General features: G+C 42.9%; 1 protein-coding gene across 2 annotated transcripts in view; it reads left to right on the top strand.

The window, feature by feature from the left end:
* Positions 1–25493, top strand: part of LOC134586948 (glutathione S-transferase 3-like) — a 153239-nt gene that overhangs the window by 32515 nt on the left and 95231 nt on the right. The window contains exon 7 of one of the 2 annotated variants that reach the window (XM_063442916.1): positions 7125–7412. The exons of the other annotated variant lie outside the window; for it this stretch is intronic. Within the exon in view, the coding sequence (XP_063298986.1) occupies positions 7125–7268 (144 nt within the window). The 3' untranslated portion in view covers positions 7269–7412. Of the gene's footprint in view, positions 1–7124; positions 7413–25493 lie in introns of those variants that run through there. 2 annotated transcript variants of the gene reach the window in all.

Genomic DNA, 25493 nt, shown 5'->3' with positions numbered 1-25493 from the left:
TAGACTTTAATGTGTGTGTATATACACTCACAAAAATAAATCTCTATATACAGTGCATTGTCTATACCGTAAGATCCTCACTCAGTCTCCACTCTTTCAAAAAATCATTAAAAGCCCACTTCATAAAAGCATATCAATTAAACTGTTAATAGCTCCTGACTGATTCCTCTCTTGCAACTGTCATTAGTCTAATACTATCCTCACCTTTTGTCACTCTACCCCACTCCCTCTAGCATGTAAGCTCATTGAGCAGGGCCTTCAACCCCTCTGTTTCTGTGTGTCCAACTTGTCTGGTTACAACTACATGTCTGTTCGTCCACCCACTGTAAAGCGCTGCGGACTTTGTTGGCGCTATATAAATAACACAATAATAACAGAAGGCGGCAATACATATTTGTAATGTTGACTAGCAAAGTATATCAGGTATATTGCTAGCTAGAGGGAGAGAAAAGCATAAATAGTAATTGTTGTTAGAGGTAATAAATCTCCCTAAAAAACACACATCACTTTAATACTGTGTTTTTATTTAACTTGTTCCCAGTATTTTGCTAGATTCTAAGGGAAAGAGGGCTGGTATGTAAGCTGACAGCGTGTGTGCCCTGTTAGCTGTGGTTTCCTTGTCCCTTTCACCTATCTTGGTGTTTGCATATGTTGCTTGACTATTTTACCTATACTATGTACCTATTGCTTATTAAGTTAGGTGTAATTAAGTTTTTTTTTTTGCTATGGCACTGTTACAATTTACATACAGGAATGAGTTGATACTGTGAGCATTTGGTTAAATTCCTTATTTTAGGGGGGATTTACTATTTATTTATTTTTAATGCGCTTTCCCCCTCTAGCTAGTAATAAACCTGATATAATTTGTATTCATTACTAGTTAACATTACACAGATATATTCCCACCCTTCTGTTCAAATGTAGGCAATGCACTGTATATCGGGACTTTTTTTTGTTACACATACCAGGTGGGAGAGTTTGGCCGGAGAATTATAAAGCCTATTACAAACTATTTAGGTGATCTCCCCCCTTTTTTGCATGCAGACATATAGGGAATAGAGGACAGATCACTGGGTATTGATTTAATAGACAATGTGTATGACTGTTATCTAGGCATTCACTTATGTCTTTGAACATTTATAATTTAGATAATCTGGAGGGATCCTACCATCACCAGGTTGGACCACTCCCATTGTAGTGAATAAAGTCCCTCTTTCTCTTTTTGTATCTGTGTAACTTGGGTCCAAAGCCTCATTTCCAGCAAGAAGTTCTGTATAGCAGCTTTTCTCACTGCAATCACTAAAACTAATACAAAATGCATTAAGCTTTGCTTTCCTCAGACTAACTGGCTACACCGCATTATCAGGTACAGGTACCATAATTTTTATTTTTTTTAGCTCCCATTAACTCAGACCTCCCTAACACAGACCTATAGTCTGCAATGCCAAACACCTATCACAAATATTCCTTTAAGTCTGTTGGATCCCATCGGTTGTCATCATTATCAAACCACATACTTGGATATTAAAAAGAGTCTCTCCTGAAAGTGTCTCACGAACACCCAAAATAAAATAAACCTATACAAGTATACAATAATGTATAACAAAAAGACACACCTAAGTGTATAGAAAAATAAATAAAATATATAATTTCTCCTTCAAAGATGTACAGAATAATATCTAGAAACAAATGTTGAATATAATGGTGTAATATGTACAGAAAATGGACACCAGGTGGGGGAAGGAAAGCACATGAGATGGAACTGGAATGCAGGCCCATCTCCACAAACAGGAGTAATTAATCAATTCAAGATTGAAGATGGTGTGAATTTATGCTCCACCTCTGAAGTGTATATATTAAAGTGTGGTGTACAAAAAAAGACCATAAATAGTGCAATATTATAGGTACAAAAGAATTTAATGGAAATATGCACGTACTATTTTTTTATCTTACCTTTTGTAAGTGTAAGTAGATCAATGTAGAAGCCCTTCACGGCCAAGTAATCTGAACAGTACTGGAGCCAGGGTAAACCGCAACAGAGATGTTGAATAAATACAATTAAATGGGTTTATTTATGATTATATTTTTAGGGTGGCACATGGTCTATTGCCATAAATTTCAATGTGGGTAATTAATACCTTTTTGGCTATGGAAAATGTATATATTTACCATTTTTTTTTTTTCCTGGCTATTTCTCATCACAGCATTACTTATGGGTAGCTCTGTTACAACATTTCTTAGCCACTGACAACCAACCGGTATTTTATCACACCTTCTCTCACATCTAATTGATGGAGTTTATTTTCCAATTACAAGGAAGGATTCAGCTAAAACAACGTCTTGATGAAGATGAAAATTAGAAATCTTGTCTAGGTCTCAAAACTACTCTGTAGTAATCCACTTGGGTTTGATTGTCATCATAGGAGACTGTATTTCAAATATCCGTTTAGGTGAAGTGACCGCCACCAGAAATGGCGTTTTGTATGTTAACAAAATTAGGCTCCGTTCATGTAATGGGGCAAAGGGGAAATCAATCAGCACATCTAAAACCTTTAGATGATTCCAAGGAGGTGCATAATTCCTAGTAGGAGGCCTGATGCAAATGCCATCCTAGAAAGATCTTGTTATAGGAGGATCTTATGCCCATGAGAAGCCAGGTAAAGCTGACGTTTGAACTTTTAAAGTACGAAGGCTCAATCGCTTTTCCAGACCTGCATAAAGAAATTCCAGTATATGTGATTGAGCAGTATGAAGGTAGCCAACAGATGTATCCTTAGCCCAAGATGACAAGGTTTCATATGAAATCATATGATGGCAATCCGACATGGATTTTGTCCTAGATTTCAGAAGAGTCTACAACTGCTTCTGACAACCCTTGGTGTAGGAGCCTCTCCCTTGTATTATCGGTGGGGCAGGAAATGCATACCTCAGATTAGATTCCCATGGCTGAGAGAGCATCTTTTCCTGCTGAAAGAATCTGGTTGGAGTGAGCGTTATATGGAAACTTGGGTATTGTTGGAGGCCATCAATTCGATCTGGTGTGTGCCCCACTTTAGACATATTGCTCAAAATACTTCTGGATGTAACTTCCACTCTCCTGGGTGAATGCTGAGATAATTTCTCTGGACCTGGCAGTAATACTGCTTCCAGAACCTGACGACTGATCTGAGAACCATTCGTGGAGGCAATTCTCTTTAATAGATTTTTGGTTTGAGTGCCACCTTGGTGGTTCACATAAGATGCCACTGCTCTGTCTGTTTGGATCAGTACTTACGAGTTTGTAAGATAGGGTATAAATACCTGTAGAGCCTTGATATTGCTCTCAATTCTCTGAGATTGGAAAAAACTTCCTCTTCTTGTGTGACAATATCCACTGATCCCATGCCATAATGGGCCCCCATCCATGTAGGTTCACATCTGTGGTAATGGTGCACCATCTTGGTTCCTCTAATAGGGAAGCCTGAAGAGAGGTGCATCTTTTTGACCCACCACGTCCAATGTTCCCTTATGAATGTAAGGAGTAGTATTCTCTGTTCCCTGTTGGGTACCTTTTATTGATGAATTGCCTTCAAGAACTTCATCTGAATTGGACATGTTTTCAACTGGGCTCATCTTACTAGTCCTATGGTGGATGTGAGTGAGCCCAAAAGACTCTTTAAAAAGTCCTTTGCGGTTAGGAATGTCTTGTTGTGAAGATTCAAAATTTTCTACTTGAATTCTCTTCATTCTCTCTGGAGATAATGTCACAGTTTTCCCCAATAGTGTCTATCACTGTCTCCTCTTTTGAGACGGAAGTAACAAACTCTTCTCCATATTTATCTTCCACCCGTGATCTTGAAGACAATTGAAGGCCGTGTGGCTATGTAGCAATAATGTATGACAAGACAAAACTATTATCAGGAAATTGTCTAGGTGGTGGAATGTTTCCGAAGAAAAGCAACCAGAGTAATGCGTATCTTTGAAAAGGTCCTTGAGCCAGACTCAACCTAAAGAGGAGACATCTGAATTGATAGTGTTTCCCTAAGATCCAGAATCGCAGGAACTTGATGTGACTTTTTGTGAACTGAAATCTGATAATATGCATCCTTGAGATTTATGTACTTCGTCCAATCTTCTTTCTTCCATTTGGAAGTATGCTGGAGATTGATTAAATATTAAATGCTCGATATTTTCAACATGGAGTTCAGATTTTTTTTATTTTATTTTTAGATCTAATAAGTCCATTTGCCTAGAGGTTGTGGCGCCAGGAGCACAGTAGAATAGTGGCCAATCTCTCATGACCCTGATATAGATTCTTTTAAGCAAACAAATAAGTTTGAATGACTATCTGTTCCTGTCCAAATTAGAGATGATTAAATTGCGTATACGCAGAAGTAAATTCACACTGACACATGGAGTTCAGGTTAAAAGAACTTCGAGAGAATTTAATGGCATCTGGTTAAAAAGCGGGCTCGCAGACCCTTATAAAAGCAATATTACATCATCATAGAATATCAAGATAACAACAAATAAACATTATTAATTGGATTAGGTGTTAAGTGGTTAAGTCAATACCCTCCCATCAATATTATTAATTGGTCTAGGTGTTAAGTGGCTAGTTGGGCATCCTCCCATCATGGGATGTCGTCATCTTTGACACGGGAGTGGACATAAGATACAAGCGCCATTGTTGTTTAGCACGAGGCTCGCTCAATGGGAGGGGGAATCTGGCAGCCAGCCATTTTGAGTACTTGGCACCATTTAGCTTCAAGGTTAGTTTCTCAAGCTTTCGTGAATAGACATTTTATTAGTACAGTTCTCATGATCTAACTATGGCATACAATGTTTCATACTACAGGAACTTGACTGTTCCGGTGCTGCTCATAACCTTCTAGAAAAGCATTTCCTTCTAATATTCTAAATACTGTTAGGAAAATCAATAATAGGTAATTTAATAATTCTACAACAACCCTCTCCTTTTACTATTCAGGATAGTTTGAAGAAATTCTCTGCTGTAAATGTTACAAATTCTATCCTGTATCCCTCTTTTATAATCGACAGGACTACAGAGTAGTTATTTTTGCCATACACGTTACTGCTGTGACTAGTATAATTTTTTTGAACAGAGTTCTGACTTGCAGTCATTTGGCGCATTGGGATATGCCCTAGCAGCTTTGTTTTAAGCGTTCCCTTTTTCTCTGGTATGTTCCATTCTTGATAAATCACCTCTTCATTGGTAGAGTGAACTGGAAATGTAGGCCTGCTCGATTTGAGGTCCTCAAAATCTGTCAGATTCATTAGTAGTCTTCTGAAATCCTTAATGTATCCCTTATCATTGCTATTAATTTGTTCACTGACCTCGAATCTATTATTATTATTATTGCAATTTATATAGCGCCAACAGATTCCGTAGCGCTTTACAATATTATGAGAGGGGATTTAACTATAAATAGGATCTAGAGATCTGGAAGAGTAATTCATTTCGTCATATTCCTCTACTGATATTTCTTCCAGAATATCATAATTTCCGTTTGAATCCGAAGATGCTGGTACAATTCTGGTGTGTTTTGTTGGGATTAACTCTTCTGTAGTGTATTTAAAACCTTTCGACTATAGCCTGAGATATCAATTTCTTGAGGTCCTCCTGGGTGGAGCTCCTTTTACTTGGGTCAATTGCTTCAGCCATTTTTTATTTATTTATTTTGTATTTATTTTTTTTATTCTGGTTCAATTTGATTGCAGTTTATACACCGATTTGACTTTTCCATATGTTTTCTGGGCGACAGATCATGTTTTGCTGGGGCTGTAAAAGGCCATTTCTGATATAGTATGTGCCCAATTGGCTCTTTTTAGACACCCCAAACATTTATTGACTCACCTAGTTCTTCTAGATGCTGAATGGAAATCAAAAAGGAAGTATAATCATTCTTACAACAGAAATAAAATAGAGAACTATGTTAATAATTACTTCTGAACACTTGGAAGAGACACTTGGCAGCACACTTAAGCAGATTCTCTGAAGGAGCCAAGCAGAAGAATAGACCGCAAGAAAAAAACTAATTCTCACCCTCCTTTTAAGTGGGATCAAGCCGAGCACATGCTCAGACAAAACTCACTGACGCTACTGTGAACCCTCCGTCAGAATGAAGCGCACAAGCTGCTGGAGGGAGGTGTGAGAGCCAACTCAAACTGGAAGGAGGAGGGGCCTTTTTTGCCTAAAGGTTTTTCCTAATTGTTTAATTTTTTATTTTTTTGCTGGGGGACGAAACTACCCATAAGTGATGCTGCCATGATTAGCCAGGAAAGTCTATTTTAAAGTCCAATAATGCTGGTTCCAAATATTGCTTCACACAAGTAGCCACTGGGTGTGAAAAAAAAAAAACAGACCCATAGTGCACACTGTAATAAAACTTTTAGTATCACATGCAAAAAGTTTAAACTTACAGAACTGAGCATCCCATCTAGAGTAATTGATAGAGATCACATGCAGGTATTGGCCACTGTGAATTAGCTCAAGTGTCTGAAGTGTGTGCTCGCAGCTTCCTGAAGTGAAGTCATCCTCATGAAATGTGTTGGGCAGAATAATAGTGGAGAATCCTCCATATGGAGTAGTTGGAGCACAGGAGGCGGGCTAACTGTGGTACATCCGGTGGGAGACCTTGATCGTGAGCTGGCACTCAAGCAATTCACTTCACTGAGCACAGCAGTAGATATCTGCATGTGGACTCTTTAAAGTGCACACTATGGGTCTTGGATACATTGATATAGAGATATATTAAGTTTGTAAATGGCATTCCTTGCACATACATTTATGTACATATATTTATAATGGGGGTTTTACCCCAGCCTATATACATCTGCAGAATATTGTTTATTATAAATAATTAATTTACATGTGATGTCATGTTGGATGTTGCATTGTGTGCAGTGGTAGTCTTCTATATATCATCATGCTAAACAAATTGAACAAGCAAATATTAAAATAAATGTTGTTATCCATGTGGTCTTTTCATGCTTTCCATTTACACTTAAGACTAATATTTTAATTGAAAAATGTCCATTTACTGACACTGCAGAGCGTAAAGTACGTTATATTACTGATCTAGTCTTTTTCATCCCTTCTAAATACTCATCTGATCAACTAGGCCTTTAAAGAGCGAATAAGTGAAATCCCAACTATCAAGGCCTTCCTGCAGCCTGGGAGTAAGCGGAAACCCCAACCCGATGATACATACGTGACAACCGTGAGGAAGGTCTTCAGTATGTACTACAAGGTCGCATTCAATTAAAGCAAATTTATATCCAACAGCGGCCTGTTTGATGGAAGAAGTATAGCACACAATTCATTCCGTATTTTGAATCCCTTCTTCATAGTTTGTTAAATTGTCCTGCTTTGCACAAACATTAAATGTTGTTGTATACAAACAAATTGCTGTCATTTTTATATATATAATTTTTTTTGTTTTGTTTTCATATTGTTTAATTGGGTTTATTCTAAAAGTTGTGATATAACCGTTTTAACTCATGTCATCTGTTTAAGGGAAACTGTGCAATCAGGATCTCGTGGATTGGATTCATATTCTAGCCATCCTGTGTACCTTTAGTTTTTAAACTCGGTTGTATGAACTCTGCATTTAAAAGTTCTGGTTTTCTGGGTATGTAGCCTCGAATAGTTTTCCATTTCAGTCCCCTGCTGTATTCAAGAAACGCTTTTATTTATTTTTATATATATTTTTTTTTTTAGTATGTACACTTACATACTTTTAAAAAGACATTAAGGGTTTAGTCCCTTAAAGGAACCCTATAGGTTTAGGAATACAAACATATTCCTAATGCTATTGTGTTAGACTCAAGATTTATATTAATGAGCTCCACCAGAACTAACAAAACTCTTTTTATTTTATTTTTTTTATATACTTGCGTTTACTCCAGTCCCCTGGCATGCCTGCCTCCCCACTGAGATCAACAATCCTGATGAACTCAGCCAATCCAATGCTACCCCATAAGGAAGCATTGGGAGACAAGTGCATGTGTGTGATAAATCCTTGCTCCAATCCGCATTTCCTCTTTGAGATGCATTGACTCGGTCAATACCTATGTAGCACATGCAGTACATACAAGACCCTGATCATCATTACTGCAATCTTTTGAAGGATAAAACCCTGGGTGTCCCTCTTGTGGCTGTCTGAGCAACTGCCACTAGAGATGGTTTGCCAGGGATTTCCATTCACTACAATGCTGTGTTCGGTGATTTTTTTTTTTTTTTTTTTTTTTTTTTTATTCTTTATTTTTGTAGTGCGTAAGCATATAGCATTTGCATATGAGGTACCCCAAAGGCAATCCTCTAGCATACTACTAACATTTGAACATAGAGGTACAAGTTAGATCAAGCACAATTTTATATATAAGGTTAGAAGCAGAGTAGCTTTACTTTGTTTAGGCATTTGCATAACATAGCAGAGTGGTTCCGCTTAACTTTTTTAGACAAGTGATTATTTTGCTGTGTTAAGAGTTAATTAGGCTATGAGTTGGTTACCACTGGGGTCACATTCTAACAAGGTTCGTTTTGTAACACAGTTAACAAGACGGAACAGTAGCTTTAGATAAGGGGTAAAGGGATAAAGCGGGTAGTAGGTGTAGGCACAACACATGGGCTATGGTCACACTTATGCTTATAAAAGTAAACAATTTGTAAGGAGATATCTATGCTGAACGTGCATACAGTGGTGGCTGTGCTCAAGGCTAGACATATATGGCTGTGTGAGTTTACCAAAAGCTTACATTTACCCTCATCACAAAGCAACTATATGTTTAGTGGCACACCTTATATTATAGAGCATCATAAAATTCGTAGCGTGAAACAGGCTAGGTTAGAAGATGATCTGTAGGTTCCTATGCGTTTGCGTTCCGAAAGTACATGATAGTCCCATTGGGTCTTTGGTTGCCTCCTCTGGGGCTTGGGTATCAGTTGGTTTCTGGTAGTCCCTTGGGGTAGCAGGGGTCGGCGGCGGGTATGCAGGCTGTTTCTTTAGCTGAGACTCTTCACCCTACCCCCCGTCTGGGTACCACCTGGGAGTAGCTGTTGGGTCCTCCAGAGGGTGTTCTGCTGCGCCTACTGTATATGGTACAGAGTGGCGTCCTGCTCTCTCTGGGCTCCGTGGTTTCTTCTGCCTGGTAACAGTCGGAGGTGGCGGCACATTGGGGACCCGGGAACCTTGATGGGCCGGGCCCCCCCTGGAACGGGGGTGGCGGGGGGCTCTGGTGGTGTACCGCCGCCTGCGGCGGGGCGCCCTCCGTCGGTGTGGCCGATGTCTTGGGGTTACACCCCTGATGGCCCTCAGCCCGGGTAGGCCTGTAGGAGGTGTCTGTATGCGGGTGTTGGCTAGGCCCGAGGGGGCACCCTTCATCCCCCGACTCTCACCCTCCTGTACGTCCACCGGTGTTTGAGGTGGTGATCTGGCTCTGTGGTTGTCCAGAGCTTCCCAGAAGTGCTGGAGGTGCTCATCGAGCCTCTGCAGGAATCGCTCTATGGGGCACCGATAGTTGTCGTCAGGCTGTTTCTCAATGCGGTTTGGTTGTTTGCCTTGGTTCCATTGTCGGCCCTGCACCTTAGTGGCATTGTCATCCGCCATCTTGTGGGGTTCGTTGTTCGCCGGTCGGGCGTTTGGCGCTTGGAATAGGGGCAGGTCCGTTCAGTGGGGACCGGGTTAACCCCCACCGGTTTTGGTACAAGCTGGTGCGGACCGGGATCTCCCCCACCGGTCCGGGTGGGGGGGGAGCAGGGCTGTGTTGTGCGTTTGGGAGGGTACTAGGTCGCGCAGAGCGGGGGATCGGCCGCCTCACCCGTCTGGCAATACTACTAGGCCTCACTCCCGTCGGACGCTCCGTGCACCCACGGGCGGCAGACCCGGGGCACCTCGTCTGGCTTCTGGGGTAAGTCGATTCAGTCTCCTCGGTGTTCTGTGTATTCTGGCTGGCTGGAGTGCTTTTATTTGGTCTCGATTAGCAAATTGAGCTCGGAGCTCCCACGATGCACGTCCAGCCGCCATGAAGCCCAGGCGATTTAACCCCTTAAGGACCGAACTTCTGGAATAAAAGGGAATCATGACATGTCAGACACGTCGTGTCCTTAAGGGGTTAAACCCCAATAGTGTGCGAATTTGTGAGTTGCAATATTCCTTGTTTACAAGGCAAGAAGGAAATACATTCTTTGAAAGTCTGTAACATTTACTTGTTCTAAGCACCTGTCTTGCACAATGATCTAAATACCTTTTTATTCACTGGTGGTCCAGTGTGGGCTCCTTGGTTGTCCGGTGGCCTTAATATCCGTTCTGTAGACCATGAATCTCGGTAACCCATGGCAACGCTCTGATCAGATCTCACGGAGCTGCAGACCAGTGTCTGCGATGAGCGCAGGAGGGGCATCTTACCCGGCCGCGTATCGAGCAAGTCGCCGGGCCCCCTCTTGGTGTCGGGTACAGTTAGTGACCCAGGACCCAACACAGTCTGCCCCGGGCACCCCCTAGTGAGTGGCACCCGGGGCGGACTCTTTCCTCCCCCCCCCCCCCCCCCCCTTTTAGTACGCCACTGCACTACAGTCACAGGAATGTTACTGACATGAAACACTACATATGTGAACGGAATGTTGGGCACGCGGACTGAATAAGGAGCAGTCTCATGAGGTTTGATGGAGCGGAGTTCGTTTGTAAGTATAGTTCGCGGTAAGGGCAGCGCACGCTAGGGTTAAGGTGCAGGGCAGCTTGCGCTACCAAAGCGGGAAGCTCGCGGCCAGGGCAAGAGCCCTGATTGGTAGTTCGCAGCGTGAGGTTCACAGTGGAGGGAAATTCGGGAGTATAAATTTAAAGGCACCAAAATTATTTACCTCCGCTTGTGCCAGACAAATCTGAAGGTTGACTGTTTTAAATATTTGAGCTGCTGCTTTTTACCTGTGGAGATGTCTGGCACATTTGAGGCTTTGTTAGAACAGCTTAAACAGAAGGCCATTGGCTGTTGTGATACTGAATGGCTGCAAGCATATTTGGAGTCCGCCCCTGGTACTTCTGGTCTGATTGAAGTGGAAGAAGAGGGGGCTGATTTACAGGATGAGTTAGTAATGGAGGAGGGAGCAGGATATTATCCTCTGACAAAGCGCCAGTTCAAACGAAAAAATCTGGTGAGAGTTACTCCTGCAGGATTCATGAGGCGAGAACAAGAAGGTCCAGGGAAACTTTCTCACCGTTGAGCAAGAAGAGGATGTGGAAACAAAGCAGAAAAGGCGAACAAAAGAAGAAGTATAAAGAGGCTGAGGACAGATCCTAGGCTGTTGGAAGAAGGTGAAGCTGCTCAGGATATCGTGGGTCACAGTCATGAGCAGGGTGAGTTACAAACAACTGTGAATAATACTGTTTTAGGTGAAGTGGTGGCTTCACTTGAAACACGTACTAAATTATTGCAGACTCCTAAATTAGCAAGAGTGTGGGAGCAGGGTACAGAAGTGGTCGCAGTTAATCCGAAAGTGACACATTCTCTGAGGGAAGAAGTTAGAGTTAAAGAGACATGCATGAAAGAAGCGTTGGGCTGTGAAAGCTTACCTTTGAGTTTTCATTTGAGCAAAACAATAAAAGATTGTATAGGAAGGGGATTATATAAATATCTTGTCATTGTTGCCCACAGCAAAATAACTTATTAAACCGGATAAGGAAAAAGGGGACGATGAAAGAAATGTTTTACCTAGGTCATTCAATAATTGGCTGCAAGCTTTTTGCGTTTATTCTAGCATGTTGGGTGAAAAATATGTGGAATTGTGCTGTGGTCTTTTTCAACATGCAGAAGATTTTTTTTTTTTCATGGTTTTATTATGACTAACAATTTCAACTGGGGGGGGCAGAGCCTGACCGCCAAGCTGTGCAGACATGTCTGGCACGAGCTCCTGTCTGACCAGCAAAACCCAGGACAAAAGCGGGGGCTATATGGGCAAAAAATCCTTGAGGGTGCACCACCCACGTCGGGGGTGCCCCCCTGAACCAATTGATGCCACTCCGGGTCCTGTCAGAGCCAGGAGAGCGGACAACCAAATGCGGCCTACTGGGGAGAAAGCCGGGGAGAGGCGGCCGCTGTCCTCGGCACAGAGCCCCGTAAGCAACTGCACCACGGCATAACCCCCCCCACCCCCTGGACCGGCGGGGGTCATCCCGGTCCCCACTGGACAAATCGACCGCAACGGAAAGCAGATATGCTGACTAGACGGCAAACGAGGGCACCAGGCCACAAAGGCGCACCGAAAATGGCTACCAAACGGAGGGCTAAGGAGCGAAGCACACTCAACCAACCACCCATGACACACCTGGGGTTCCTTGATCGGCTCTGCACTATCTTCAAAGAAGTGCTGCTTAGCCGCGGAGTAACCTACCGCCGGGCAGAACTAACGGTAGCCTCCTGGATCCGACCAACGAAGCGCCGCCGCTACTACAGGCGAGTACCCCTGACATCCAGAGAGGCCGTCCGACGGAGCAGGTACCTGAGATCTTCAAGGCGGGAAAAGGCGCCATGTTCCTCCAGCGCACGCTCCCACTCACTGACCGACTACAAGGGAACCACAAACCGAGCGACACATATGAGCACTTCACGCGGCCAAAACCAAGGCATCCAGTATCACAGGATTGATCGGCCTTCAGACAAAGCTACAAAACCTGGGGCTGTGTGGCAGAACACCCCACAGAGCTCTACCGGAGCTGCCGCCCGACGCAGAGACACCATGCCCAGGGGCAACACAGGAGGGAAACCCAATGACAGCAACCGGGACTTACCGAGTTTGGGCATAGGCTGAAGCACCCATCATACTGCCGTATAAGGGTATACTTAGCCTGGAAAGTTACCAACCACCATTACGGTTAAATACCCAGACTCTGATAATGATTACATGTCGCATGTTTATACCGTTCCTATGCCCATATTAACCCTTACTTGCAATGGTATATTTCCTGTTAAAATGTAACTCCAGTGGTATATTAAGCCATTTATGTTATATATGTTGTCACCTCGCTAGTTACCTTTACTATGAGCCTTCATTAAGCGCCCACTAACGAGGGCGGCAAAAGAAGCGTCTATGCAAACTGCCTTAAAATCTTTCCTTTTTTTTTTTTTTCTTTAAAAAAAGCGCAACACTGTTAGGCAAACGTAGTTCATTTATATAATGCAAGGCTAACCAGACTAAAGCTGTACGTATGTTTAATCTCTTGAAAAACACTGCCTAACAAACATAACTTTAAACATTAATTTTGCTGTTGTAGACATGTCTAGCCTAGCCTTTTTGTACACACCTGTCCTTTGAAGCATCGCTTGCAACACTAACGGTAATGAGCAATAGGGAGAAGCATTTCATGTCACATGTCAGCAAGTTCTCTTCACAAAATGTCGAAGCATGTTATTATTATTTTATTATAAAATTGTGCAGTCAACTCTATGCCACAATGATGTTTAACACTGTTTACTGTCTGGCTTTTTACAGCTGTCGTGGCTTTCACAAGCGTATTGTTATGCTATGCACAGAAAAAAAAATAAAGAATTTATAAAAACAATTCCAACAGAAATTAGCGGTTCATAGCAACCTTAAATGGGGTATGAAAGATGTCGGACTTTGGGTGAGCATGATGTTGCCTCAGACAGCCAACTTATGTTAATAAACAGGTCAGTACTACAGTGCTACACAGAAAAAAGGTTTTTGCTGGGCTTATTATGAATCTCCATGTAAGTGGCTAAATAATTGCAGATTCCGTCACGAATGCGCTACCTGTTCAGGTACACACCCTAATTTTCATTGCTATAAATGAGGTTAGCAAAGTAGTACATTGTCAAAAAGCTCAGGAAAACTGGAAAGATTACTACCTTATTTCGAAACTTATCCAGATCGGCAGAAGGCAGAGTTAATTAAAGAAGGCTTTGAAAATGGTTTCCGGTTACCTGTATATAGTTCTGTTGAATTGTTTGGTTGAAAATTTTAAATCTGTTTTAGAATTACAAGTTTAGCTTTGGAAAAGATTTGTAAAGAGTTAGAATTAGGTAGGTCAAAGGCCCTTTCAATGTTCCACCATTTAGGAGTTTTCGGTTATCTCCTCTGGGTTTAATGCCAAAGAAAGAGCCAGAGCCATATAGGCTAATAGATCTATCATACCCTAAGGGAGGATCTTTAAATTACATGATTTTTAAAGAAAAAAGTTCAGTGTCCTAATCAACTTTTGATAACGCTTTAAACTTAGTAAGAAAATGTGGAAGGGGTGCATTGATGGCAAAAGGAGATATAGAAGCTGCCTTTCGACTCTTACCGATTCATCCTGAATCTTTCAATACGCTAGGTTTTCAGTTCGAATGAAAGTATTTTTTTGATAAGTGCTTGCCTATGGGTTGTGCTCTAGCATGTTCTTATTTTGAGTAATTTGCGATTTTTATTGAATGGATTGTTCTGTATGAATCAGGGCGGAGTCAAATAATGCATTATTTGGATTATTTTTTTATTTGTGGGCTTTGAGGATAGTGACAATTTGTAAAAACGTAGAAACGTTCCAAAAAGTGACTTGCAGGTTAGGTATTCCGTTAGCAGAGGCTAAAACGGTTTTAACAACTTTTTGTTTGCAATTCCTTGGTATAATTATTGATTCATCAAAAATGGAATTTAGGGGGCGGGCCCTGACCTCGGAACAGAGCAGTCTCATGGTATCGCAGCTCCTGCTCCCGGAGACTTTTTTTTTTTTTTTTTTTTTTTACCAATTACTGGTCGAAACAAGCACCCACTGACCCAAGGCCAGCAGGGTACCAGGGGACAGCATAAACTACCCACTCATGCCAAATACTAACTTCTTGTCAACCACGCAACTTCTGGGGCCTACAAGCCTGGCCAGCGTGGGAGAGACGGCCGCTCTCCCGCCGAGGCAATCAACAAAGCCTCTTGGTAAGGGCACCAGTTCCCCCCCCCCTCCCCCCCAGACTGGTGGGGGTTATCCTGGTCCACACTGAGACAAGCATAAACTCACCTGGTGAAAGAAGCACCCACACGGTCCAATATGGCTGCCGACAACCCCGCTACTCAGTATGTTGAATGGGCCACTGCCCAGGACTGGGAAACTTAAGTTCCTGATGGCATTCAACTAAATCTGCCAGCGGTTCTGGAGGAGAGTGGAGGCACGGAGTCGGTGACCGACTACACACGCTCCCAAGGTGCAAACGCCAGGCAGAGCTCTGGCTTGGTTCCCCACTCCCAGGCGGAGGATCAAGAGGCTCCGAGTACCAGCCTGCAGAACGCATACACTGCCGCCCGAGATTTATGCCTCACAGCGACACGACGGTGGATCCTTCCAAGAGAGGCACAGGATCCTGCCCGACCAAGGCTAGAGAGGGTGAGATGGCATGGAGAAATCAATGGCCCATTGGAACACCCATTGGAACACCAACACAGCAACACCTCTTCCCACTGCCTTAAACTACCATACCTGGGGGCCAACACACTACCCTCCGCAGGCAGCGGCTAAAGGACCCTGTCGACAGACAGCAGGAACTTCACAGTCCTAATGATCTTACTGGACAATACCCTGCCAGCACAACACTCTGGGTCGGACTCTGACTCCAACTCCTATAACTGCTACCCAGTGGCCAACACAGAGTATTGGCTTTCCCCATGTCCCCCACAGGGGTGTCTCCCACAGAGTTGAACCATACTAATCTATGTCTCAATCTGTTTCTTGTCCAGTAACCAATGGCACTCTATATGCTTTCCTACCTAACCTGCTTTCTCTGCCTAGTCTGCTACATATGCTTAGGCTAATTTACTCTTTTAAAATAATCTACTACTTGTCACACCATACTAGCTTAACTCTTAACTCATGACATCCAGGTCTAGCATAGAGTATATGGCAAGCACACAGCTCGCAGTTTTATTCATAGTTTCTTGTACAACTTGGGATGCCTCGAACGGTCTCTTATCACTATATGACACGCTGCCTGTACTGGGCACTCTTGCAGACATGTTATTATTTACCTATATGCTACTTAATGCACGACTGATTTTTCTTATGTAAAAAAAATGCCATACTACCACCAATATTTGTTGTAATTAAGCTTGTGGATGCTGTTGTGGCTAGACAAACCTGTAATGTTGATCTGAGCACAACAAAAATAAAGAATAAAAAAATTTAAAAAAAAAAAATGGAATTTAGGTTGCCAGAGGATAAGATACTGCAAATGAAGACGCCGATCCAGCAGGTAATGGGCTGTGAGAAGGTGACCCTAAAGGTGCTACAATCGTTATTAGGTCTGTTGAAATTCGCATCAAGGGTTATCACAATGGTGCGAGCTTTCTCTAGGAAGTTGGGTATGGCAATGGCTAACATTAAGTCCCCATTTGCACACATTAGAGTAACAAAGGAATTAAAGCAAGACCTAAAAGTATGGAAAGTCGGGGGCGGGGCTTGCCCAACATGGCGAACAGTCGCACACTACCAGAGCTCCGGGAGCAATCTTGATAAAACAGAGCAAATATACCGACTTTAACGCCTCTCATACCCACACCTGGGTTTATCTAAAGTCATCAAACTCCCAGCTCACCTATCTGACGGTCCGCAAGGTAACTCCCGCAGGACGACCCACAGAGACCACACGGTGGCCTAGTGGCGGCCTGGCTGCGCGGGTCTGGGAGAGACTGCCGATCCCCCAGCCCACGATCCGTTCGGACCCACGGCGGACTGGCCTGCTTACCCCCCACCGGTGAGGGTTATCCCGGCAACCCCAGCCACTGATCCACATCGGGGTCTGCCCTGCATACATCCCGCCAAAATCCACGGGCTCTCAAAATGGCGCTGGAACACGGCACCGAGAAGCCGGCGAATACTGCTCAGGACTTCATGACAGCATTCGACAAAATATGCGAAGCCTTCTGGGAGTGGCTGAGGCTCCGAGCAGATCAAGCCCACAGGTACTGACCTAGTATGCAGAAGCACCCACATGCTCCCTCAACCCCACCGACGCTAACGAGGGCACCCAAGAGAGCGAAGCAGCAAAAAAGGCCATCGGCACCCTCGGGAGGCCGCACACACACCCGGCAGAGAAGGCAGATCGGGAAGCATGCCGGTGAGAGCCCCCCGGAGCCGACCCCCGTCTCGCACTGACCACCTGACGGTGAAGGGGCCACAGCAGCAGCAGGTCGGGCCCGGGCCACCACAGAGGCCTGACAGGCAATTGCTTCCACGCCCTGGAAAGAGGCACCCATACGCAGCACCTGGTGGATCCAACAGCAACCCCCGAGCTGTGCCCAGCCAAGGCATTGGGTGAAGTGCCCAAGAGGGGAAACTGACTGCCACCAAGTTGCCGAAGCATAAAATATGAGAAATACCTCACCCGACTACTCTTTTGGCTAAGTGACTCCACTCATGTTTCCAATATAGGAACAAGCTTTTATATATGCTCTTTAGTTCATTTTAACCAGCGGTATTTTTTTCCTTGTTTTTCTTTAAGTTTTTTTTTTTATATATATATACTCCTCGTGTCCTGCACTCACTGCTCCCGGTCTTGTAATGCCTTGGTGCTAATCCTGGCCATTATATAGAATACCTTGTATGAAAGTGCTCACAGGACTTGATATGGTTCAAAAATAGTGCTTCTTTATTGCAGCAAAAATTTCAAGTAAAAAGTGTCAACGTTTCAGTCCCATCTGGACTTTTATCAAGACAATTAAACAGTGAAAAAAAAACGCCTTTTAAATATGCAGTGATCAGATGTTCATTGGAAGGTGAAAACAAGGTGGAGTGAGGTGATAATTGACGTGTCTGTTTGTAAATAACGTAATCGGGATAATTGGTATGTCGATAGATGGAAAATAATAAAAAATACAAACAACACATAATAGTACATAATAACATAAATACATCCTATATACATAGTATACAAATTGTTATAGGGATAATACCATGGCACCAGCATGTATGCTAAATTACTCAGGAGTAAAGGGAGTTATATAAAATCTTTGGCTAGTAATTAAAGTGCCACATAGCTAAATAATCCCAAATAACCAGGGAGTATCACTCCCATCACTAAGGACTCCCACGCCAGGCCGTTGATGCACATTAGACTCAATGTAATGGCTTATTGTCTTTAAGTTATAATATCAGTGGCTAGCTTAATTGTAGCCCTCATTAATCTGAAATGTGACTACTTTTAGCTGCTGCAAGTAGATAATACTTAATCCTGTCTTGATAATTACATAGTCAATTCATTAATACACAGAGTTCACCATTTTCAATTCATAATTAATGGAACCATACATGGTTAAAGTTGTTATAATCTAATTAGAAATCAGCTAAGATTACTCAACATAAAGCCGAAAATAACTAAATCATAATCTATAATGAACTAGATATACAAACTCCTAGAAAATATCACGGATATATACAAAATATGTTAAAGACATTTTTACCACTGATGTATTGTACGTAACTATATATTATAGTAATGATAAAAATATTTATCTTTTAGGTAGAAAGCAATATAATGGATTTTTTTCATTGAGTCCATGTGGGGACATAGTGTCTGTAGCGGTACTTACCCTCTCCAGGGGCCGGCCGGGGTCCTCCCTTCTCGCCGCGCGCGGTCCTGCTCCTGCACGAGCCGCGCGCGGCTCAGCCAACGATGGGATCAGTCTGGCGGGCAGTGACCGCGAGAAGCGGTCACATGTCCCGCCCGACACTAAGAGCGCGCCGCGCGTCTCGGGCGCGCTCTTAAAGGGACAGTGGGAGACTAAATTAGAATCAGTCTCCCATTGGCCCCTGTCAGGCCACATTCCCCATTCACTCACGTTTTGGGGGCGTGGATATGACAGGAGCCAATCAAAGTGAACCTTAGGGTTTTTATACTCACTTGTTTCCCCTTGCTCCTTGCCCTATCGTGGTTTCTGTCCAGTTCCCTTTAGTGCTTGTTTCGTTCAGTTGGTTTATTGGTCCTTTTCGTATCTTGCATGTGGTTAATCCTGTCTCGTATGCATTGGATCTTCCAAAAAATCTACGCATTCCTAACGTGTTTCATACCTCCTTGTTAAAACCCCTCCTGTGCAACCGTTTTACTCGGCATGTTTCCCCTCCTCCTCCGGTTTCGGTGGAGGGCCATGAGGAGTTTGAAGTGGCGGCTGTAATTGACTCTCGCTTGCTTCGGGGTCGCCTCCAATATCTGGTACATTGGAAGGGCTATGGGCCTGAGGAACGCAGTTGGATTTCCGCTGACGCTGTTCACGCTCCTCGCCTTGTGCGTTCTTTCCACGCTCGTTTTCCTGCCAGGCCTGCTCCTCCCCGCCCGGTGGGCGTGTCTTCAGGGGGGGGTACTGTAGCGGTACTTACCCTCTCCAGGGGCCGGCCGGGGTCCTCCCTTCTCGCCGCGCGCGGTCCTGCTCCTGCACGAGCCGCGCGCGGCTCAGCCAACGATGGGATCAGTCTGGCGGGCAGTGACCGCGAGAAGCGGTCACATGTCCCGCCCGACACTAAGAGCGCGCCGCGCGTCTCGGGCGCGCTCTTAAAGGGACAGTGGGAGACTAAATTAGAATCAGTCTCCCATTGGCCCCTGTCAGGCCACATTCCCCATTCACTCACGTTTTGGGGGCGTGGATATGACAGGAGCCAATCAAAGTGAACCTTAGGGTTTTTATACTCACCTGTTTCCCCTTGCTCCTTGCCCTATCGTGGTTTCTGTCCAGTTCCCTTTAGTGCTTGTTTCGTTCAGTTGGTTTTTTGGTGCTTGACCTTGGCTTTGTTCCTGACTCCGCTCTCTCTTTATCCTTGCTTGCTTATCCGCTGTTTGTCCTCTGTGTACCAGTCCTCGGCTTGTTCTACGTTACGCTGTCTCTCAGTTCCCTTGACCTCGGCTTGTTCTGACTCTGTCTTTCTCTCGTCCTAGTCCGGCCATTCTAAGGTACACTGTTTCTTGTCTCTTGACTATGAACTATTCCTGCGTGTTGGGGTATATTACCGTGACAGTGTCAAGGGTGTAGATCCAATACTCTTCCCTCTGTAATAAACATGTATATCTGTCACCTCCTCTGGATAGGGCAGGGACATGATCAATGCCCATGAATCTAAGGGAGGGAAGTGTATGTCCAGCCTACAAAAAAATGCCTTGCCACAGGGGTATTTGCTGTATTATTCTAAATAGCCAAACGTATAGCGAACCGATGTCCCCTCATCCTCTCTCTCAAATCATTTCAAGTTTTTCCCACATAGACTAAGCCACATGGGCACACAATCTGATATACCACATGAGTTGTTATACAAGTAATTCTGTATCTAATTTTGTACTTCCAGTTCTTGGGTGTGAGAACTCTTTGCCAGGGGTCATAGAATTGCACGCAGTGCAATTGAGACATCTGTAGCAACCAAGATTAGTATTATCCGCTTTCTGTACGATTTTAGTAAACTGATCCGTATGAACTAAAAAGTTCCTTAAATCTCTGTCTCTTCTGTAACTCATAATTGGGCTTTGTGAAAATGAAATTGGTAATGTTGTATCTTTGCTTAATATTCTACAATTCTCACGCACCGCAGAAGCTACTTGAGATGATTTAGTATGAAAAGATTGAGGAAAGATCAAATGATTGTCGACTCTTGATGGTATCAGTTGCTCTGTAGTTGATTTTTTTTTTGCCTGCTCCAGTGCACGATTTAACACCATTTTTGAATAACCCCTTTCTAAGAATTTCTTATACATTAGATTTAATTGGTTTGTTGCTAGTGTAGGGTCTGAGTTATTACGTATTACCCTCAAAAATTGGGAAATGGGTAATGATTCCTTCAATCTCTTCGGGTGGAAACTGGACGCATGCAAAATAATATTTCTATCAATCTCCTTAGAATACGGTGTATATCCGAGTATGTTATCTTTAACAAAGATTCGAACATCCAAAAAATCGATTTGAAACTTGCTACATTGGAATGTGAATTTCACTGGAGAGTTCATCATATTTGCTGTATACATCATAGACGTAAATGATTCCTCATCATCCCTCCATAATATTAGGATATCGTCGATAACGTGTGTTCCCTGCTGCTCATAGCCCTTAAGCCTCCTTGTGTAAAGGGCCTCAACTAGATAATCCCTTTAGCATGCTAGACTAAGGGCAAGTTAAATACTATACACAAGCTGAGGGTAAAATCAGCGTTAGTTAACCAGCCCGTTAACTTGACTATACTACTCTGACAAGCTGCTTAGGACCATTTTGTCAAACATGTATACCTGCATTTCAATGTTAACCTGGAGTGAGCTAGTAACTTGATTATCTACAGAAACTAAGCAGTGTACAGCTATAACACATTAACTACTTAACCAAGCTGAATGTCGTTATGTTTGTTCAACATTCAATATACCGTATATACTTGAGTATAAGCAGAGTTTTTCAGCACATTTTTTGTGCTGAAAAACCCCAACTCGGCTTATACTCGAGTCAATAGTCTATATTATGGCAATTTGCATTGCCATAATACAGACAGGGGCTGTGGGGGCTGTCAGAGCTGTTACTTACCTCTCCTGCAGCTCCTGTCAGCTCCCTCCTCCTCCGCGCTGTCCGTTCAGCACCTCGGTCAGCTCCCAGTGTAAATCTTGCAAGAGCCGCGGCTCTCGCGAGACTTACAGTGCGAGCTGACAGAAGAGCTGAACGGACGGCGCGGAGGAGGAGGGAGCTGACAGGAGCTGCAGGAGAGGTAAGTAACAGCTCTGACAGCCCCTGTAATGATATTGATGTTACAAAGTTTTGGAGTCCAGTAGCCAGATCAGCAATGTTTTCTGCCAGAGGTAGCCACTCGTTACCCAGGTGGTTGAGCCCCTGAGCCTTGAGTGGCCTTCTGGTCTTAAGCAGAGATGGGAGACTGGAACAGAGAGATGATAATCGTAGTGAGGCAAGCCGAGGTCAGTGGGAAAGAGAAGCAGCAAAGTCAAAACGGTCCAAAATCAGCAACAGGTAGGAGAAACAGGAACAAGCTTGATTAGAGAGTACAGGAACCACAATAATCTGGCAAAGGTACAGAGACAGGAAGTGGCTTTTATAGGCCAAGAACCAGACACATGACCAGACACAGCTGAAGAGACTTGTCACTGATACCAATGCTTATAGAGTCATGCTTATACACACACACACACACTGCACTCATACACACGCACTGCACTCATACGCACACACTGCATTCATTATATACACACACTGTAAATAAATATTCAATTAATATATACACACACACTGCACTCATACACACACTGCACTCATACGCACACACTGCATTCATACGCACACACTGCATTCATACGCACACACTGCATTCATTATATACACACACTGTAAATAAATATTCAATTAATATAATTTTTTTAGGATCTAATTTTATTTAGAAATTTACCAGTAGCTGCTGCATTTCCCACCCTAGTCTTATACTCGAGTCAATAAGTTTTCCCAGTTTTTTGGGGTAAAATTAGGGGCCTCGGCTTATATTCGGGTCGGCTTATACTCGAGTATATACGGTATATAAAATGTACACGCCTATCTATTGCCCTATTGTGACTCTTGAAACCAAGCCAGAGGAATGCCGTTGGGGTACCTCAGGCATGTATGTACAAATCTTTGCATGCCGTAAAATGTAAATAAAAAAAAAGGTATGGAAAGTTTTTCTAAAAGTTTTTAATGGAAGATCAATGTGGCAAAAGGGTTCATAGATTCTGATAGTTTGGAGCTGTTTACAGATGCATCAGGTGCTATTGGTTTTGGCATATATTGGGATGGGCAATGGTGTGCACAAGAATGGCCGGATCTTTGGGTACAGGAAGGCTTAACCAAAAATTGAACTTTGTTGGAATTATTTCCAATTGTAGCAGCAATATATTTATGGGGAGATGCATGGAAAAATAGGCGGCTGATTGTCACATGCAAAGATCTAAGTGTAGTGATGGTAATGAATTCTTTACAGTCTAGGTGTAAGAGGGTTATCAATTTACTTAGACATTTGGTGTTAAGGTGTTTACAATTGAACATTTGGGTGAAAGTTAGAAATATACCAGGCAAGATGAATAGGCTGACTGATGCTCTTTCACGATTACAATTGCAGGAATTTCGGGAAATGGCACCGAGAGCAGCTTAGGAAGGAATCCAGTTTCCGTCAGACCTTTGGGAATTGATTGGTGACAGTTAAGTGTCATGCTGATGAATTCGGTAGCAGTTAACCATCTGCCTTTGCAGTTAACCATCTGCAGTTAACCTTTCCCAAACTTACACATAACAAAATAATAAGGATGAACACTATTTTGTCTCTCTAATCTACAAAGATCATATGCTCTAGATTTCCTTATGCTGACTGAAAAGCATTATGCATACTAAAGAGCCGATCTTCTTAAGACTACTTAGTTCATATCTTCGAAGTGTATGGGGAATTTGCAAAATAACTACATATATACACTTACTGTGATTGACAAGCAAGTGAATTAGTCAACCCTCTTTACACTTCTACGTAATAAGGGTTAAGGGCGCACACTACTTGGTCTTTCCAACCCATAGAGATTATAGGCTCCAAATCTTGTTTCATGCTGATTGATAAGCATGATGTAAACCAAAGAGCCGTCTTTTCTTATATTAGTCTAATCCCCTAAGTATATGTCAGTGCCCCATAATTACTCTCCGGAGTCCATACTTGGATACATTGGGAGTCATGGCATAGAGGGAGTTAATCGAGCTACCAATCATTTTGATGCGGTTCATCCCGCCCACAGCCACCCCACGTGACCGCAATAGCGATACGTCACCAATGATGGACCTCTGATTGGCCAGCCTACATTTAAATACCGGGGGGGGATCGGGCGGCAATTTTCAACCCCTGACGAAGGAGTCTAGTACTCCGAAACGCGCGTCGGGTCTCCACACTGGATCCCTCTCTCACTGAGCACTCACCCGGCACTATGCACGAGGGATTCCATTTTTGATACATCACTTATTCATTTATTATTTTTTCTTCTTTTCGTTGTTTAGACTGACGTTCATGTACCTGTTCAAATAAGTAGTACCAGTGCAGTAACGGCAGTGTCTTATGGGACAGAGCTTAGCAACAGAATAAGGATAGAACACCCACGAAGGTGTTGGGGGGAGTGTATAGGAAAGATTAGATACAGTGTTTACTTGTGGGGATTTATACTCCTTATCCTACTATCAATCTAATCTTTTACCTATTATCAGTATCCTGCTGACCCTCCATATATATATATATATATATATATATATATATATATTGTATATATTTTTATATACTCTATCCTGTCTTTTCTTGATAAGTTTAGAGTCTATCCTTTAGACATTTATTTATGGACACTTTCATGTCCCTCTCTATAATGTGCAAAGTCTGTCTATGTCCCACCTGCTGAACCTCCTTAAAATTTAAAGGTATCAACCTCGACTTTTTTGGTTTTTTCCTACGTGGATTGTCCAAAAGGCACACCTGGAGTTTCCAGTGTTCAATATGCCTTACGGCTTAGCTGGATATTAAGATACATCCACAGGAAATTCGCTCAGTAACTAAGCATCTCCTAGGAATTGAGATTTTGTATCCTTTGTTTAATTGATTTAATAAAGTTACAGTGTGTTCACTGTGTTTGCCAGGATACACATCTCACTAGTTTCTTAATACGAGTATGCGTTATTTTTGATACCTTTATCCTTATTTGGACACATCTATAGGTATAGCACCATAACTGTCCTTTTTCTACTCTATACCAGGTTGATTGGGAGCTTTTTTCCCCCCTCTTTTTCTAAGGGGGAGACGCTACCCAATCTATTCATTTCTTTACTGAATTCGGTAGCAGCCTCTACTTAGAGTGCATATGTTAGGGCATGGAATGAGTGGTTCAATTGTAATAATGGAAATGGAAAAGATACGTTTTGTAGAGGATAAAGAAAGTGCAATACAATTTACATTGGTTTCCATGCAGAAAGGTTTTTATAAGTCTGTTTGCCTGTAGTTTAGCTGGGGTGGATTTCTTTCGGAAACTGTGCGATTTGTAAGCCAATCAAATGGTATTTCATAGTAAATCAGTTAGTTCGAGGCTATAGGAAACCTATATCGTTTGCAGTTCTTTCAGTTGTTTGAAGTTTTGGAAGAGGTATGCTCTTCTTCGTGCAAGGTTACTTTTATTTAGATGTTAGTTTATAATGGCATTTTTTGCAGCTTTAAGAATTTGTGAGTTGGTTGCTAGGAGTAAGTTTTATTTATCAGGTTTGCAATGGGAGGATATTATAGTTAGCGATGTGATGGTATTTATAAGCAAATCCAAAACAGATCAAGAAAGCAAAGGCAGATGGTTATCATTGCTGGAGATTTAAGGATCCCCCTTTTGGGCCAGTGAAAGTGACTGAAGAATATTTGTCAGTAAGGCCGAGGGTGGAAGGTCAATTTTTTTTTATGCATTTTGACGCCATTCCTTTGACCAAGTTTCAGTTTACAAAGGTCTTAAAGATATGCATGGAT

The sequence above is a fragment of the Pelobates fuscus genome, chromosome 2 (assembly GCF_036172605.1).
Source record: "Pelobates fuscus isolate aPelFus1 chromosome 2, aPelFus1.pri, whole genome shotgun sequence".
In the NCBI taxonomy this organism is placed as follows: domain Eukaryota; kingdom Metazoa; phylum Chordata; class Amphibia; order Anura; family Pelobatidae; genus Pelobates; species Pelobates fuscus.
The sequence above is the reverse complement of the archived record's forward strand: the minus strand, read 5'-3'. Positions and strand labels throughout refer to the sequence as shown.